Genomic DNA, 20,070 nt, shown 5'->3' on the forward strand with positions numbered 1-20,070 from the left:
ATGTGGTAACCCCCCACTCTAATACAGCAGACAGGCAACCTGAACCCAAAGAGGCCTGTAACTTAGCCCCTTCCCTTTTAGGTGAAGAGCTAAAGGTGTGGTTCTGGGCACTGACAGCTGTCAGTGGCCTCTGCTGGGTGTTAGCCTTTATGGCTGCACTATCCTTGGCATGGTGGTCAGACCCCATGCCAAATAGCAAGTTAGGCCCCCTGACCCTGTTGGTCATGGTGGGGTTACTCCAGCTCTGGGTAACCTCTTTGGGTAAGCTAGGGATGACCCTGGCTAAGATAAGATTAGCAGCGGTGGATACCTCTAAACCCAAAATAAAAAGAATGGGTGGAGACATTGAAGAGGCAGACAAGAGGCAATTCAGACTAGGTCCTATCACTGTGGAAGTGGGTCAGTTCCCCAAAGGGAATGACCTGAACAGAAGGATGTAAGGCAGAGTAGGCCCTGCAACTAACCAGCCTATTTCTCCTACTCTTCCTCGCCTGACAGACTAGGAAGACTCTCCCAGCTTGGGCTGAGTCTCCTGGCCTGTGGGCTGGGGGGGGCTTGTGTAAAGAAATGGCTCCCTGTTGCAGTTACCCCCCACTTTTTGCCTGATACTGATGCTGACTTGACTGAGAAGTGTGCTGGGACCCTGCTAACCAGGCCCCAGCACCAGTGTTCCTTCACCTAAAATGTACCATTGTATCCACAATTGGCACACCCTGGCATTCAGATAAGTCCCTTGTAACTGGTACTTCTAGTACCAAGGGCCCTGATGCCAAGAAAGGTCTCTAAGGGCTGCAGCATGTCTTATGCCACCCTAGAGACCCCTCACTCAGCACAGACACACTGCTTACAAGCCTGTGTGTGCTAGTGAGAACAAAATGAGTAAGTCGACATGGCACTCCCCTCAGGGTGCCATGCCAGCCTCTCACTGCCTATGCAGTATAGGTAAGACACCCCTCTAGCAGGCCTTACAGCCCTAAGGCAGGGTGCACTATACCATAGGTGAGGGTACCAGTGCATGAGCACTGTGCCCCTACAGTGTCTAAACAAAACCTTAGACATTGTAAGTGCAGGGTAGCCATAAGAGTATATGGTCTGGGAGTCTGTTTTACACGAACTCCACAGCACCATAATGGCTACACTGAAAACTGGGAAGTTTGGTATCAAACTTCTCAGCACAATAAATGCACACTGATGCCAGTGTACATTTTATTGTAAAATACACCACAGAGGGCACCTTAGAGGTGCCCCCTGAAACTTAACCAACTATCTGTGTAGGCTGACTGGTTCCAGCAGCCTGCCACACTAGAGACATGTTGCTGGCCCCATGGGGAGAGTGCCTTTGTCACTCTGAGGCCAGTAACAAAGCCTGCACTGGGTGGAGATGCTAACACCTCCCCCAGGCAGGAGCTGTGACACCTGGCGGTGAGCCTCAAAGGCTCACCCCTTTGTCACAGCCCAGCAGGGCACTCCAGCTTAGTGGAGTTGCCCGCCCCCTCCGGCCACGGCCCCCACTTTTGGCGGCAAGGCTGGAGGGAACAAAGAAAATAATGAGAATAACAAGGAGGAGTCACTGGCCAGTCAGGACAGCCCTTAAGGTGTCCTGAGCTGAGGTGACTCTAACTTTTAGAAATCCTCCATCTTGCAGATGGAGGATTCCCCCAATAGGATTAGGGATGTGACCCCCTCCCCTTGGGAGGAGGCACAAAGAGGGTGTACTCACCCTCAGGGCTAGTAGCCATTGGCTACTAACCCCCCAGACCTAAACACGCCCTTAAATTTAGTATTTAAGGGCTACCCTGAACCCTAGAAAATTAGATTCCTGCAACGACAAGAAGAAGGACTGCCTAGCTGAAAAACCCCTGCAGAGGAAGACCAGAAGACGACAACTGCCTTGGCTCCAGAAACTCACCGGCCTGTCTCCTGCCTTCCAAAGATCCTGCTCCAGCGACGCCTTCCAAAGGGACCAGCGACCTCGACATCCTCTGAGGACTGCCCCTGCTTCGAAAAGACAAGAAACTCCCGAGGACAGCGGACCTGCTCCAAGAAAAGCTGCAACTTTGTTTCCAGCAGCTTTAAAGAACCCTGCAAGCTCCCCGCAAGAAGCGTGAGACTTGCAACACTGCACCCGGCGACCCCGACTCGGCTGGTGGCGATCCAACACCTCAGGAGGGACCCCAGGACTACTCTAAGACTGTGAGTACAAAAACCTGTCCCCCCGGAGCCCCCACAGCGCCGCCTGCAGAGGGGAATCCCGAGGCTTCCCCTGACCGCGACTCTTTGAACCTAAAGTCCCGACGCCTGGGAGAGACCCTGCACCCGCAGCCCCCAGGACCTGAAGGACCGGACTTTCACTGGAGAAGTGACCCCCAGGAGTCCCTCTCCCTTGCCCAAGTGGAGGTTTCCCCGAGGAACCCCCCCCTTGCCTGCCTGCAGCGCTGAAGAGATCCCTAGATCTCCCATTGACTTCCATTACAAACCCGACGCTTGTTTCTACACTGCACCCGGCCGCCCCCGCGCTGCTGAGGGTGAAATTTCTGTGTGGACTTGTGTCCCCCCCGGTGCCCTACAAAACCCCCCTGGTCTGCCCTCCGAAGACGCGGGTACTTACCTGCAAGCAGACCGGAACCGGGGCACCCCCTTCTCTCCATTCTAGCCTATGCGTTTTGGGCACCACTTTGAACTCTGCACCTGACCGGCCCTGCGCTGCTGGTGTGGTGACTTTGGGGTTGCTCTGAACCCCCAACGGTGGGCTACCTTGGACCAAGAACTGAACCCTGTAAGTGTCTTACTTACCTGGTAAAACTAACCAAAACTTACCTCCCCTAGGAACTGTGAAAATTGCACTAAGTGTCCACTTTTAAAACAGCTATTTGTGAATAACTTGAAAAGTATACATGCAATTTTGATGATTTGAAGTTCCTAAAGTACTTACCTGCAATACCTTTCGAATGAGATATTACATGTAGAATTTGAACCTGTGGTTCTTAAAATAAACTAAGAAAAGATATTTTTCTATATAAAAACCTATTGGCTGGATTTGTCTCTGAGTGTGTGTACCTCATTTATTGTCTATGTGTATGTACAACAAATGCTTAACACTACTCCTTGGATAAGCCTACTGCTCGACCACACTACCACAAAATAGAGCATTAGTATTATCTATTTTTACCACTATTTTACCTCTAAGGGGAACCCTTGGACTCTGTGCATGCTATTCCTTACTTTGAAATAGCACATACAGAGCCAACTTCCTACAGGAACCCTTGGACTCTGTGCATACTATTCCTTACTTTGAAATAGTGCATACAGAGCCAACTTCCTACATTGGTGAATCAGCGGTGGGGTACAAGACTTTGCATTTGCTGGACTACTCAGCCAATACCTGATCACACAACAAATTCCAAAAATTGTCATTAGAAATTGATTTTTGCAATTTGAACTAATTTTCTAAATTCTTAAAAGTCCTGCTAGGGCCTTGTGTTAGTCCCTGTTTAGCATTTCCTTTTAGAGTTTAAAAGTTTTGTGAAAGTTTGAATTAGAACCTAGAACTAGTTTTAGATTCTTAAAAAGTATTCCAACTTTTAGAAGCATAATGTCTAGTACAGAGATGAATGTGGTGGAACTCGACACCACCCCTTACCTCCATCTTAAGATGAGAGAGCTAAGGTCACTCTGCAAAATAAAGAAAATCACAATTGGCTTAAGACCCTCCAAACAACAGCTCCAGGAGCTTTTGGCAGAGTTTGAAAAAGCCAACCCCTCTGAGGATGACAACCCAGAGGAGGATGTTAGTGACTTGGAGGAGAATTCCCCCCTTCCAGTCCTAACTAGGGAACCCAGGGACCATCAGTTCCTGATTCCAACTATAATAGTCAGAGACGCTGGCTCCCTCACAGGAGGGACCAACCTCTCTGAAATCACCGAGGATAACTCCAGTGAAGAGGACATCCAGCTGGCCAGGATGGCCAAAAGATTGGCTTTGGAAAGACAGATCCTAGCCATAGAAAGGGAAAGACAAGAGATGGGCCTAGGACCCATCAATGGTGGCAGCAACATAAATAGGGTCAGAGATTCTCCTGACATGTTGAAAATCCCTAAAGGGATTGTAACTAAATATGAAGATGGTGATGACATCACCAAATGGTTCACAGCTTTTGAGAGGGCTTGTGTAACCAGAAAAGTGAACAAATCTCACTGGGGTGCTCTCCTTTGGGAAATGTTCACAGGAAAGTGTAGGGATAGACTCCTCACACTCTCTGGAAAAGATGCAGAATCTTATGACCTCATGAAGGGTACCCTGATTGAGGGCTTTGGATTCTCCACTGAGGAGTATAGGATTAGATTCAGGGGGGCTCAAAAATCCTCGAGCCAGACCTGGGTTGACTTTGTAGACTACTCAGTAAAAACACTAGATGGTTGGATTCAAGGCAGTGGTGTAAGTAATTATGATGGGCTGTACAATTTATTTGTGAAAGAACACCTATTAAGTAATTGTTTCAATGATAAACTGCATCAGCATCTGGTAGACCTAGGACAATTTCTCCCCAAGAATTGGGAAAGAAGGCGGACCATTGGGTCAAGACTAGGGTAACCAAAACTTCCACTGGGGGTGACCAAAAGAAAGGGGTTACAAAGCCTCCCCAGGAGAAAGTGGGGGACACTAGAAACAAAGAAAAAGAGTCCTCTGTAGGCCCCCAAAAACCAGACCGGGTGGGTGGGCCCCGAGACACAACCCAAAACAAAGGTGGGTACCAGGGTAAGAACTGGGATGTCACTAAGGCATGGTGCCAAAACTGTAGACAGACAGGGCACCACACAAAGGACACTTCTTGTCCCAAAAACAAAACCCCTAGCAAAATCCCAGGGGTGACCAGTGTAGCCATTGGGGATGACTCCTCAGATGAGGAGGTCTTCATAGCCTTCAACTGGAAAAAGGGCCCAACAGGTGAGTTGGAGATTCCAGAGGGAAGTAGACACTTCCACCACCTACTGGTGAATGGAATCCCAGCCACTGCCCTGAAAGACACTTGTGCCAGTCACACTATTGTGCATGACAGGCTGGTGTTCTCAAACCAGTACATCCCAGGTGAGACTGCCAGAGTAAGAGTTAGCCCAGACAGGGTCACTGATAGGCCAGTGGCTTTTGTGCCCATAGAAGTGGGTGGGACTTTTAGCTGGAGAAGGGTGGTAGTCAGTACAGACTTCCCCTTGATTGTCTCCTTGGAAATGACTGCCCAGAGGTTAGTCAGAGCCCAAGAGAGGAACTGGTCCAGTGCCAGTCCTCTCCCAAGGATTCTGGAGGTCCTGCCCCTGCAGTAACTGCTAGCAGGCCCCAGAAGAAAAAGAATAGAAAACAGTGTAGGAAGGGTGGACAACCTTTAGCCAAGGTCCCAGCAAGCCAAGGAGATTCTGCTCCAGTAGGGGAGAACTCCAAAAGCGGCTCTGATAAAGTCCAACCTGACCCACAAGAAGTCCTGGCTAGTCAGGCAACTGTTAAGCCCGAGTGGGTGGCTCCTCAGCTAACAGAAGAAAGAGTGGAAGAAGGGTGTTTACTACAAGATGTGGTAACCCCCCACTCTAATACAGCAGACAGGCACCCTGAACCCAAAGAAGCCTGTAACTTAGCCCCTTTCCTTGTAGGTGAAGAGCTAAAGGTGTGGTTCTGGGCACTGACAGCTGTCAGTGGCCTCTGCTGGGTGTTAGCCTTTATGGCTGCACTATCCTTGGCATGGTGGTCTGACCCCATGCCAAATAGCAAGTTAGGCCCCCTGACCCTGTTGGTCATGGTGGGGTTACTCCAGCTCTGGGTAACCTCTTTGGGTAAGCTAGGGGTGACCCTGGCTAAGATAAGCAGAGGTGGATACCTCTAACCCCAAAATAGAGAGAATGGGTGGAGACATAAAAAGTACAGACAAGAGGCAATTCAGACTAGGTCCTATCACTGTGGAAGTGGGTCAGTTCCCCAGAGGGAATGACCTGAACAGGAGGATGTAAGGCAGAGTAGGCCCTGCAACAAACCAGCCTATTTCCTCTACTATTCCTCGCCTGACAGACTAGGAAGACTCTCCCAGCTTTGGGTGAGTCTCCTGGCCTGTGGGCTGGGGGGGGCTTGTGTAAAGAAATGGCTCCCTGTTGCAGTTACCCCCCACTTTTTGCCTGATACTGATGCTGACTTGACTGAGAAGTGTGCTGGGACCCTGCTAACCAGGCCCCAGCACCAGTGTTCTTTCACCTAAAATGTACCATTGTTTCCACAATTGGCACAACCCTGGCACCTAGGTAAGTCCCTTGTAACTGGTACCCCTGGTACCAAGGGCCCTGATGCCAGGGAAGGTCTCTAAGGGCTGCAGCATGTCTTATGCCACCCTAGGGACCCCTCACTCAGCACAGACACACTGCTTGCCAGCTTGTGTGTGCTGGTGGGGAGAAAATGACCAAGTCGACATGGCACTCCCCTCAGGGTGCCATGCCAACCTCACACTGCCTGTGGCATAGGTAAGTCACCCCTCTAGCAGGCCTTACAGCCCTAAGGCAGGGTGCACTATACCACAGGTGAGGGCATAGGTGCATGAGCACCATGCCCCTACAGTGTCTAAGCAAAACCTTAGACATTGTAAGTGCAGGGTAGCCATAAGAGAATATGGTCTGGGAGTCTGTCAAAAACGAACTCCACAGCTCCATAATGGCTACACTGAATACTGGGAAGTTTGGTATCAAACTTCTCAGGATAATAAACCCACACTGATGCCAGTGTTGGATTTACTAAAAAATGCACACAGAGGGCATCTTAGAGATACCCCCTGTATTTTACCCAATTGTTCAGTGCAGGACTGACTGGTCTCTGCCAGCCTGCTGCTGAGAGACGAGTTTCTGACCCCATGCGGTGAGAGCCTTTGTGCTCTCTGAGGACAGAAACAAAGCTTGCTCTGGGTGGAGGTGCTTCACACCTCCCCCCTGCAGGAACTGTAACACCTAGCAGTGAGCTTCAAAGGCTCAAGCTTCGTGTTACAATGCCCCAGCGCACTCCAGCTAGTGGAGATGCCCGCCCCCTGGACCCAGCCCCCACTTTTGGCGGCAAGTCCAGGAGAGATAATGAGAAAAACAAGGAGGAGTCACTGGCCAGTCAGGAGAGCCCCTAAGGTGTCCTGAGCTGAGGTGACACTGACTTTTAGAAATCCTCCATCTTGTAGAAGGAGGATTCCCCCAATAGGGATAGGAATGTGACCCCCTCCCCTTGGGAGGAGGCACAAAGAGGGTGTACCCACCCTCAGGGCTAGTAGCCATTGGCTACTAACCCCCCAGACCTAAACACGCCCTTAAATTTAGTATTTAAGGGCTCCCCTGAACCTAAGAATTTAGATTCCTGCAACTTACAAGAAGAAGAGGACTGCTGAGCTGAAAGACCCCTGCAGAGGAAGAAAAGAAGACACCAACTGCTTTGGCCCCAGACCTACCGGCCTGTCTCCTGCCTTCCAAAGAAACATGCTCCAGCGACACTTTACCAAGGACCAGCGACCTCTGAATCCTCAGAGGACTGCCCTGCTTCAAGAAAGACAAGAAACTCCCGAGGACAGCGGCACTGCTCCAAAAGAACTGCAACTTTGTTACAGAGGAGCAGATTTAAAGACCCCCTGCAAATCCCCGCAAGAAGCGTGAGACTTGCAACACTGCACCCGGCGACCCCGACTCCACTGGTGGAGAACCAACACCTCAGGGAGGACCCTCCGGCGACTCCGAGACCGTGAGTAACCAAAGTTGTCCCCCCTGAGCCCCCACAGCGACGCCTGCAGAGGGAATCCCGAGGCTCCCCCTGACCGCGACTGCCTGAACCTAAAGTCCCGACGGCTGGAAAAGACCCTGCACCCGCAGCCCCCAGTACCTGAAGGAACGGAACTTCTGTGCAGGAGTGACCCCCAGGAGGCCCTCTCCCTTGCCCACGTGGTGGCTACCCCGAGGAGCACCCCCCCTTGCCTGCCTGCACCGCTGAAGAGACCCCTTGGTCTCCCATTGAAACCTACAGAGAACCCGACGCTTGTTTTCACATGCACCCGGCCGCCCCCGCGCTGCTGAGGGTGTACTTTTTGTGCTGACTTGTGTCCCCCCGGTGCCCTACAAAACCCCCCTGGTCTGCCCTCCGAAGATGCGGGTACTTACCTGCTGGCAGACTGGAACCGGGGCACCCCCTTCTCTCCATTGAAGCCTATGTGTTTTGGGCACCTCTTTGACCTCTGCACCTGACCGGCCCTGAGCTGCTGGTGTGGTAACTTTGGGGTTGCTCTGAACCCCCAACGGTGGGCTACATTGGACCCAAAACTGTGACCTGTAAGTGATTTACTTACCTGCTAAAAATAACAATACTTTACCTCCCCCAGGAACTGTGAAAATTGCACTGTGTCCACTTTTAAAACAGCTATTTGTGTTTTATGTGAAAAGTATATATGCTACTGTAATTATTCAAAGTTCCTAAAGTACTTACCTGCAATACCTTTCAAATGAGATATTACATGTAGAATTTGAACCTGTGGTTCTTAAAATAAACTAAGAAAATATATTTTTCTATAACAAAACCTATTGGCCTGGATTTGTCTGAGTGTGTGTTCCTCATTTATGCCTGGGTGTATGTACAACAAATGCTTAACACTACTCCTTTGATAAGCCTACTGCTCGACCACACTACCACAAAATAGAGCATTAGTATTATCTCTTTTTGCCACTATCTTACCTCTAAGGGGAACCCTTGGACTCTGTGCATACTATTCCTTACTTTGAAATAGTGCATACAGAGCCAACTTCCTACAGGAGGCTACAGAGCTGGTCCAAACAATTACAGGTTAATAGCCCTCCTGGATAATGATGCCAATGTTATGCCAGCCTGCTTGTGGAAGATCTATAGCTATGGGCAGAGCAAAAACAACTAATCCCTTTCAATCAAACAGGGTTTACAGGAAATTCTGGCACATTAACTAACTTAATGGCTATAACCTTAATGTTGGCAAAGCTCCAGCTTCAAAACTCTGATGCACTGTTGCTTCGTCGACTTCTCTGCAGCATTTAATTGAGCACCAAGGGGAGCACTGTGTTCTAAACTACAGAAATGGGGAATACCTCTGTAGTTCTTGGAGGCTATAATTCTGTTACACATCAATACGTGGATATGCATAAAATTAGGGGATGACGCACATCTGTCTAGGAAAATTCCATCATGAGGCGTGAAGCAGGGGTGTGTGGTAGCCCCTGCTATTTCATTTGTTTATAGCAGATCTAACACAGTAACTCGACACCATCATTGCTAACGACCCAAAAATAGGTGGTGTCTGGATTAGCAATTTGCTGTATGCTGATGACCTTGCCCCTTTTAGCTATACATGAGTGGGACTGCAACGATTACTTGAATGATTGTATATTTATACAGCTATTAATAATTTAGAGGTGAATCTGAAGATGACAAAGATTGTAACATTTGGTAGGAAAAAATACAGGGGAGGAGGCTGGCACTACAATGGCAACAAAATTGTGTTTGATCAACCTTGTAAGTACCTAGGGGTTCACACTGATGCCAGAGGCTACTTCGTGAAGCAAAGGCAAAAAGTTCAAGGAAAAGCCTTGACCCTTCAGGTGACACTATCAAAATTATCAAAGTCATTTTTCGGTCCAAGCCTGTCTCTATTACTAGACGTTATGGTGGCCAAGATTTCTCCCACATTAATCTACAGCAGGAAAATTTTACTTGGGGTGGACAATAGCTTGTTAAATAAACGTGTTATAAAAATCAACAAGCAAGTGCTACGTCTTTCAAAGATTTCATCCGATGCTTGTGCGACAAGCTACAGAGGCCCAAAGCTGGCAGCGTAAAGGCATTACTGTGGCCGGAAATCAGCTGCAGTGGCACACGTTAGGCACATAGTTGGTTGTTTGAAGATTCTCAGCAACTGCTGGACGTAAAAGGACTCTGGAGCAGTAACCTGAGTCACTCAAGTTTTAAAATGAGTATTATTAAAACACATCCACCTTTGGTCATTTCACTCAGACAGAGCACTATTTGCTAAACAAAAACATGGTTGGGTAGTCATCAGCAGGAATCAGCCGACAGCTCCAACATCTTACCTTTCAGGCACGTATTCCATTCATCTGATGGCAAGACTAATGGGTCTAAGACTAGGGGAGTGGCCATTCCTGAAACATCTACTCAGCTGGCATCGCTTATAGTGGCTGCGGTGGTGGTGAAGAATCCTTCGAACACGTCATATTGCCTCTGCCCAGCATGGCTGATTGAACGCAGGACCAGTGTATGGAAAGAGTGGAATAGTCTGGGAGCCCGCACTTGCCGGCAGGCTATCATTGCTTCGCGAAACCCTGATAATACAGTGCTGAACATTTTGTTGATGAAATTTGTCCTCAAGGAAAAGGGATTTCTATCGCCTGATGCCTGAGACATGTTGATTTCCCTAGAAGGCAATACGTTTTCATATCTGTTTTGTCCAAATGACAACTAGACATGAATTCAGAGAGAAAGAAGCCTGCCTGTACTTTTTGCCAGAGCCTGACATTGGCCCTGGAACACTGGAAAAGCTGCACACGAAGGAGCGGGACACTGTAGATCCCTACAACACGTACCCACCCTACCCTGAGAAGAGGCTGGGGGTAGGGAGAGGAGGCTCTTCATGGCAGCCTAGCTCTCTGCTGTGTGCCATTAGCTCCCTCTGGGCGCACTTCTGTGATCTCTTTACTCTGACATTGGCAATAGTCGAGGTTGTTTTTGCAGGCCCGGCAATGACCATTGTCACTCCAAGTAAGGCAGCCCCTGGGGATTACAGTAGTCTGGCTGTGCACTCCACGTCCTGCACGTCTCCCAAACTCTAAAGCACCAGTGGATCGAGCACTGGGTGTTATGCCAAATCGCAGTGCAGTGCAGCACAGCTGTGATTACTTGGCACTGCACTCGGGAACTGATCCTTATGACCCATCCTTGCAACAGCATTTAAAAAACAATACATAAGTACTTTGGGTGTGATGGCAAACATTCACAAGGACAAACCCGAGTGGCTTATCCCACACTTCCGTTCTCCACCCCTGGAAGCCAGCAGAAGTAAGCGACAGGTGGTGCTAGTGTGACAGGAGCTTGGAGCCAAAGTCAGCGACTGGTACTCTTGGTGGGGCGGGCGGGCAAGCAAGCCTGTGAACAACCACTGCTACACAGTAAACCGCACGAGTAAATAAACCTAAGCGGCAGGTTGTACATAAATCACAGAAGGAGGCGTACAAGCCACTCCGCTGTTTTTCCTAAGTTTTACTTTAATCAGTGAATATTGTTGGAGTTAGGTTTTTTAAGGGGTGCAAGCTTAGAAAGTATAACTTATCAATTCACTCCTTGTACCGATTTTAAGAAACTTTTTTTAAGGACACAATAGTCCATTTAAACGTATTTTCACTTGTATCTATAGACAGTCTGTTTGGTGAAATGTCACAGAAATGTGTTGGCTAGCTTTAGGTCATTAATCGTAGCTGTGTGGATCGAAGCGCTCGCTGCAGGGCATTAGGTCTAACCCGCACATTGAGAGTTTGGAGACAGAGGGCTAGTTGGCAAGGTGTGGGGTCCAGCCTCTGCAGCTTGGCAGCTCTCCAAATAGTGGCAGACCGAGACTGGAGGGGGAGGAGGCAGGATCACCTGTAGCTCCTGTGATCTAAATTCGAGTCTCGGGAATTTACTACAGAAGTAAATCAACTCTTTTTGTATGGTGATCATTACTATACAGTTGTCATATAGCATTGAGCCACTAGTTCCACTGAATCATCCTGTGCCACTGTTCACCTCGCAGATTGATACTAAATGGCTCACTCTCTTTATTTCACTACTGTATGCCCAGGCACGGGTCTTGCAGAGATGAGATGTATCGTTCGCAGCCTCGGGTTGATATTACTCATGGGACAGGACAAGTGTCTGTTCTTTGATTATGCTATACCTTTTTATAAGACTGGTATTCTGCCACTGGCACAGCCTTGCAGCGCCTTGCGGTCAATGTGTGGTGCCAGTCACAAGCTTCGCAGCTAGTCTCTTTCAGTGTTATACCCTGTATCGAATTACTGTTTTCAGAAAACATTTTAAATGTCCTTCTACTTTTGCTTATCGTTTACTTGCTGCACACACCATGGTATGTACAAATAAGCATGAGACAATAATGCATGCTGATCAAGTGACTCCCATCTCATTATTGTGGGATGATCCGGAGACTCCAGTTCATTATTGTAACATAATCACGACTGAATCTTACTATTGTAGGCTGGTCATGTGACCCACAAACTGGTTAATGTAATTGTTACTGCAATTATGTTATCTAAATGTGAGCTTTGTGCAAATTCTCTGTATCATACAAAATGTTCTCTTCTACAGTATGTAACTGTCCAAATGTTAAATTCTCATGTGATATCGTTTTCTTATGTAAAGCGCTCTGACAACCATTCGGGTCTTTGCGCTACTTAGAACTGCACATAAATAAAACTCCTAGTGATCCTACCAAACCTACTGTTAACCGAAAAATCTATAAAGTTGGTTTCCCCATGGTACAATAGGCTATAACTGATGAAACAATCCGATAGGTTTGCTTGGTGGGTTATTGCACCTACTTCAGAAGTCTGGGGGCTATACTCTGTAGCACACAGCTATCGAACCCTTCTGCCAGAATCACTCAGGGGTGATTTTGCCATTCTGTACCCAACATGTGCTCTCTCCATCGTTATTTGTGGTGTCCACAGGTAACTAGCAGCAATCAAGAAGCTTTGAACGTGCAGGCAGAGCAGAGGTGCAGGAGATGGTTAATGCTTTCCCTAAAGAAATGGTTGTAGTCTAGGTCACAGCCAAGGTTCAAAAAGGTGTACCCCAGAGTGACATTCTGTTAGTGGTAGCTACATTCAGCTCTCAGAAGTCACAGGTCGCTGCCATCAAGCACTATATTGATAAACATTATGTTGTTAAACCAGTCTTTCTTAGACCACCTTTTATATATTTATCTCAGGGCAGATCTGCAGTGGATCCAGTAGATCATAGTGAGAACTAAGTCTGTGCTGACTTATGCAGGCAGGTCCCAGGCAGTCATCTGTGTGCACTGCTTGCTCTAAACCTGGCATCTATTTATTTTGGAATGATCCAACAGCAACACAATCTACAATGCATGTTCACTGAAACACCGTATATCCTTCAATATGTGGGATACCTGATTTTATGCAAGACTATTGACACTTAAATTGCATAAGTATTGTTCATTGATTACTTAGCAAGGAGCTCACCAGTAGCGGTTTATAATTTTACACATTGCACCAAGTGCTGGAAAAATTATCCTGCACAACAGCTATAAATGATAAATGATGTGGCTCCCTTTCCCTGGTCGCTGACCCTGGTAATAAATGTTTTTTCAGTAGGGCTCAGACTTTCTACCTAGCTGTGCTGCTAGATTCTCCAGTCTTGGCAAACTTTACCAGCCGAGTGTTCTTAAACAAATCTACTTCTGTCTGGTGTGAACTTCAGACTCCTTTCTCGTGAAGCCTTACTCTGTGTCGCTTATTTGCCAACTCTGTGCTCTGTACGAAGGAGACTTCCACTCCTGGTGAATGTGTGTGGTGTCAAGATATCATTGCTCCTGTGCTGCACATCCTCATTGTCAGCGAGACAAGGTTGCACATCTCTTGCTGTGCCGCATATTTTCTTTAAAACTGGTAAATACACACTGTTGCAGCAATGTACATGTTCTGTGCACGAGAAAATCTTGTTCGGCTACTGCCTGTGCTGTACATATTGTTTGTATGAGAGGAGCATGCACTAATAACTGTGTACATTATAATAACCCCATCTGACCAACCTAGGTACATAAAATGGGGGGGGGGGGGTTAATTAAAATATTAGTAACAGTTGTGATAGCAACCAACTCCAAGGGTTCTCTCCTTACAATCGTAGCATCCATTTTCAGAAGTTCAGAAACTGTATAATTTCAATATAATCTGCTGCTAAGAAGTCATGCAACTGAGGTTTTCCTTTTAAAGTTATAGTGGCACCAATAAGAAGTAGGGATACTTTCCAATTAAACTAAATCATCTCTGCTAAATGCCTCTGGTGTCCTGTGCTGCCAAAAGTACACAAGCCATCCCAAGAAATGAAGGTATTGTTGCCCATGGGCATGACTGCAAGAACATCAGATGTGACAATTAGTGTCGCACACCACTACTAATCATCAGCTGGGTCTGGAATGTATTACACCCTTGAACCAGTTTGTCGAAACATCTTAAAACACCCACAGCCTTTTAAAACAAAACCTCCCAGTCAATACTCTGCGTTAAGACGCTATTTCTCTTGAAAATGTGTCAAAAGTAAACTGGCTGACAAATATGTGCAGGCAGAGTCACCTTTTGCACACCTGCAGCAAAAGTGATCAGTACAACGAATCTGCTTATGCTTGTTACACCACCACACACTGCACACAGACTTGCATGTGAAGCATGATGCATCAATCACAATACAGGCATCCTCTGTGTCTGTCAGTCTTGCTGATTTAGGAAATTGGTGGGGGCAAGTGGATATTTTCACAGGACAAATGAATTTCAGTAACATTCTGTTCCTCGGACAAGTAGAAGTTTTAAACAATTCCACACCTGTGCCCTCATTGCGTCTACTAAGTTCAGTCGGGAAAGGGCTCGGCAAGTGGGCTCTGCAGTCCTCTCTAAACCACCTGTAGCGAGTTCCAGTTCTTTACCCTTTGCCATCAGGATATTAGCCCAACAACGGATTGGTTATGCAAAACTCTGCTAGAATAACGACCTTTTGTGTGAGGTAAACCGGATGGTGTTTGCTTCCAGAGACATTCCATCGCCTCTTGTGTTGAAAAATGGTTGTTTTAACGTTGAACTAGCACTTTACTAACAATTGCATTGTTGTCCATGAGACACAACTTGCAAACATTCCCGCTGTAACCAACCGGATGGTGGCTTCTTAGGGGATTATTCAACTGGTTCTGTGTTGTGGAAGGGCTGTCCTAAGTCATTAGCACTTTAAATCACATCACTTTGCTTCTATTATCAATAAATAATTTGCTGCCATTTTTGCTGTTCAATTGTCGTCAAATACTCGGTTTGAACTATTAACTTAATCATTTTGCTGCTATCAATGTGGATTTTTAGCTTGGCAATGTGGTTTTTACAGGATGTTTTTAATGTTGACGACACTGGCCAGTCAAGAGTGGCTGTATCCCTTGCTTTATCAACTGAATTCATTTTAATAGTTACGATTATTTACAGTCAATGTAGCAAAATGTGCTTCTTGTTCTTTTAAATTGTAATGGTTTTGAATAATCATAAACAATGGTATATATGGTGGCATCACGTCGTAGCACTGAAGTGTGCTTTGTTTACGTCCCAGAGGGAGGCATAAGCTCCAGAGAAACAGGTAAGAGGGAAGCTTCGGCAATTAAACTTTTTTTTTTTAAATATGTAATTGCCATCTGCGGACCCACTTCCTATTCACTATTACTAGCCCATACAGATTGGTGACATTTCCATATTTCAGTCTATATATACTTCTGGACTGTATGGCGTGTCTGATTCAGCTGCCATTTAACCCGACAGCATCACAAAAAATGATAGCTTCTTCCAAAAACAGCCTGCGCCGCTACAGCTAGTCAGAGAGATCCAATCAACACTTTCGGCCTGGAGCAGGCAGATCTTTAGGAGCGCTCCCAAGCAGTCCATTATTGCATATTTATAGCGCTTTCAACCCCGGGTGGGGCTCTAAAGTGCGTTTCGCAAACACTGGTGTGTTTTGCAGCACTAGCTCTTCTGCTGTGCCAGAGTGTTATAGTAGGGCCTAGTGGACAGACCACAATTAGGCCTGTCGTGGACCCTCCTTGATGGATCCCTCGCAATCACACCACTGCCATGCGTGGCGTGGTGTTGCAGTGCTAGCAGACTGGCCATGCGGATTATAGCTGATGAGACCCCTCGTAGGCCCTACAGCTGGTTGGAAGTCCTGCTCATTTTAGATGTAGTTTTAACCTTAGAGGGCCTGGTGAAGCAGGCACTGATGGCCTATGAAACACCCCCTCTGGCGAGCACTAAAACCTGAATGCACGTGGTCCCTCAAAATTGGATTCTAAATGTGCTCCAAAAAAGGCTTCCTTATAAAAAATTATGCATATGTTAAGATGCAGTTCTACAGAGGAGACATACTCTTGTATACGAAAGTCATCAGCAGGGGCTGGCTCGCTTCCGGCATCCCGCCCCATTGTTATTTTGCTACACGGCGTAGTTTGTGTTAGCTGAGGTAAATGACAATTGCAACAAATGCTGGTGCTTACTACAACAGCTCATATTAAAACCAATAATAAGTACAAGAACGAAACGTACACAGTGCTCCTATGAAGCAGACTAGTCCTTCACTGGGCAGCCAGGCAGGACAGCAATATAAACCCTACATTGTCAACGAATAATGTAATAGCCAATCATTTCAACTGTTTGCAATGCAGTGCCTCAACTTAACTGTACATGCTGTTATGATAGTCATTTAATGCTATGATTGGAATACAGAGTGAATATCACGGTAGAAGTATATACATTCAGGGTGCAGCTCCAATGTATAGTAGCATCTTCGTGCAGAATGCAGTATTTGTAGGGGTGGTAACCTAACGAGAAGTTGAATAAAGTTAATTGGCAGTTTCTTGTCTGACCAACGTCTTTGGCCTGTCCTGTATCTTTAGCCATAATGACTGTGACTTGTAGTAGCATTTTTATCACTGACAGGTTGTTTCTTAACCTTACCATGGGGCTGTTTCAAACCCTTACTACATCAACATTATTTCTTGGCTCCGCTCACAAGAACGTGGCACTCAAAGTGTCACACATAAGACAATGGGATATCACACACATGTACCTGAAAACATGGAAGTGTCACACTTAGGCATTCTGAAAACCTGGCACTTAGGACTATTATTTTATTAAATCTACAAATACTAAGAACTGGAAAAGCCTTGGTGTGCAGGTGCTCTTAAATTAAAGTTCAGAATTCGCTCTTTTCTGCAAATCGACCTTCCATAATTGATTAGGGTTGGAGAATCGACACGTGTGTACCATCGCAAAGAAAGCAGCGCCTGGTTGCACTTACACGCTCTCTGCAAGTTATCATGAAGGAGTTCTGAAACACTAGTGTAGTATGTTTACCAAGATCAACCACAGAGATATGTATGTAGGTGCATCTCAGGCTACCTCAGGTGCAACATTTGAGTCCCTGCTCCTCACTGAAGGTCTGCATCACCTTACACAAGCCCCCTATGTTCTACAAGAGCCACACCTGAAGCAGTGCGAGATCAAGCACCCTATTAATGAAGTCTGGGGAAGAAGTGCGTACCTGGGTAACAAACTCCGCATTGATCTGCGCAACGGTGGGGGTGAGCACCTTCCTGCCGCTGCCCTGCGGAGAAGGGGCTACGGTAGCCGCCGCCATGGCCACGGTACCAAGCAGTGCCCGGCGAGTAGGAGTTTAAAACCAGGCAGGCATGCACTGCTGCTTTCTGAACCTAGCGGGCCGCCGTAGCGAACATCCCCGCTTGGCAATACAGAATGGGAAAAGCGGAAACGCAGTCGTGAACCAACCATAGATATTGAAAGAAGACTATTGGCGGGTGGTGCAAAGAGTTCTTCAGGCTTCCGAGAATGAATACTTTTTCTAAACAGATACGAATTTATATAAGTATTCTGTACGATGTAGCAATACATTTTAACCAATAATCAGAGCAAAAATGTACACCCTGTACTTTGTATTCACGAAAAAAATTAAAAATCTCATACTTTATTTTACAGAAGATTTCTGATTAGGTGAAAAACACGATAAAATAGGTTAAATGGCTTTTATTTAACTGGACTGCTACGGTGAGGGCTGCACAAGCAATTACGTTTTAATTGGTAAAAACGTTTCCCATTCAAATATGGCCGCCTATCATAATAAAAGTTATTCACACGCTAAAGCTTTCACGAAAAGGCGTACGGTAGTCAGTGCCACAAGCGCCGTCGAGGTGCATGTAGGTCTTGTGCCTCTGACAGTTCCAGAAAACATTTAGATATACATTATGTGAGGTCTTATATACATTCGAAGATTAACCACCATTGTACTGCTACATACATGCCAATATTAGAGGTTTTGGTGATAGATTCCTGATTTTTTAAGCTAATAAGAAAATTAGTCCACTCTGTCCCATTTAAAACTACTTTCCCGAAGTGTGGTCAGGGGTCCAAATAAATCCTCCCTCGATTTTTTTCCTTCTCTCTCTGCTAGTATACAACCCGATATTTGGGAAGAGAGGAATAGAAAAATAGTAGAAGTTATATTTTCAAGCAAGAGAAAGCGATAATAAAATCACTTTTGGATTTAAGAAATTGTGCATACATGCAAACATTTTAGAAGAAAAAAGTGGGAGATTTAAAAAATATAATCGCGAGAATGTACTTTCCCCATTGACACCTATTGCAGCAGAGGCAAAATCAGACAGGACACAACCAGGATTAACCCTTTTTGTTTTAAAAAAAAATCGTGTGTCTCCCACCTGAATCGGATCAATTGCCACGTATGATTGTGAATATCTCACCCCGTGTCTTAAAATAAAATACAGAAGTGCTGGTACTCACTATACACAGTACCTGTTTGCTTCAGCCCAGTACCAGTACTCTCCCATTAAACGTATTACAGCAGAGCTGAAAAGTTGACGTAGTCTCCCTCTCAAATTAAAGACACACAGGTATTCAATGCTGAAGAGTACCTGCTTTTTTTAAAGCACTGTTCCCATCAAAGTGGCATACATACATGCCAATGGACCGGATTCAGGCAGGAGACTCCCAATGTTTGAAACCCAAAATGGTTTTATTTTGGCTGTCTCTGCTGAAATAGCCTCTGCTTCGATAGAAGTCAAATTGGGAAATACATTCTCCTGATTATTTGTTTAAACCCTCCTGTTTTCCTCTTCTAAAATGTTGGCATGTATGGGCATATATGTCATATGTAACGGAGTAAACCTATACAGTTTTCAGATTGTAGGTGCTTGTATCGGCTGTTGCCCTTACAGTGAGAAAAAGTTTCAGTATTGTGACAGAATGAACAGTCATGCCAGAGATGCCCATAATATGACAGTAAACTTGTGATGATCCTAATGGAACAAATGGACTCACAAGGAACACAAAATGGACACGGGGAGTCTCCAAGCCAATGATATGTAGAATATCGTCTTGTAATTCTTGATTTAGGAGAAGGAGAGGTGCATGCATTTGTATGCCAGGACCTGAGGATTTTGCTTCTCCATCTTTACTGCAAAAATGACAGCAGCCAATGAAAGCAATATAATTCAATAAACTACTTTTCTCAACATTTTTCATTTTCTAATGAACCCAACCACCAATAAAGTAGTCCTTGTACTCTTCAATGTGAGAGAATTCATGTTCCTTTTTTGCTGATGATGCAGCCGAGTTAAGTAACTGTTTCTGTGTTATTATGGAATATTCATGTTTACTGAGTTGCATCAGCTTGTTCATGTGTGAGGCTTCGGACTGGAGAAACTTCCTTCTTCTTGATGGTCCGAGGTTTATCATTGTGAAAGTTTTTTTTTTTTTCTTGTTCCAACACTTCTATGTGTGTTGGTTGTGTTGAGCGCACGTGGCGTTGAGTCAACAGTAATGCCATGACTGTAGATTTTCTGTGGAGCGGGATCAGGAGTGTTAATAATCAATGAATTGTAACCCTACACTACAAAATATTCTGAGTTAGTGTGAGATATTACACCACTTTACCATGGAAAGGAGGCTACAGGGGTGACTGTTGGGATAGATGTCCCATGTGGATTGCGGAATGATGTCTGACGAAATAAGAGTATCATTTCTGAATGTTGATCAGAATTGTGAGTCATGATGGAGGAAAGAGATTGTATATACGAAAGAATTATCTCCACAATCATGATTCTTATCTAGTATTATTATATGACACCAGATTTAATGATAAAAAGATCTGTTCTGAATTGTAGAGTGTGACAATAGGGGAACCACCTGTCTGAGATT

At 45.9% G+C, this 20,070-nt stretch overlaps 1 protein-coding gene across 1 annotated transcript in view; it reads right to left on the reverse strand.

Moving 5' to 3' along the window:
- Positions 1–17,603, reverse strand: part of AQR (aquarius intron-binding spliceosomal factor) — a 576,085-nt gene extending 558,482 nt beyond the window's left edge. Inside the window, exon 1 of the mRNA XM_069208869.1 lies at positions 17,381–17,603. Coding sequence (XP_069064970.1) covers positions 17,381–17,476 — 96 coding nt within the window. The 5' untranslated portion in view covers positions 17,477–17,603. The remainder of the gene's footprint in view (positions 1–17,380) is intronic.
- Between the last annotated feature and the right edge of the window lie 2,467 nt (positions 17,604–20,070).

The sequence above is a fragment of the Pleurodeles waltl genome, chromosome 9 (genome assembly GCF_031143425.1).
Source record: "Pleurodeles waltl isolate 20211129_DDA chromosome 9, aPleWal1.hap1.20221129, whole genome shotgun sequence".
In the NCBI taxonomy this organism is placed as follows: Eukaryota; Metazoa; Chordata; class Amphibia; order Caudata; family Salamandridae; genus Pleurodeles; species Pleurodeles waltl.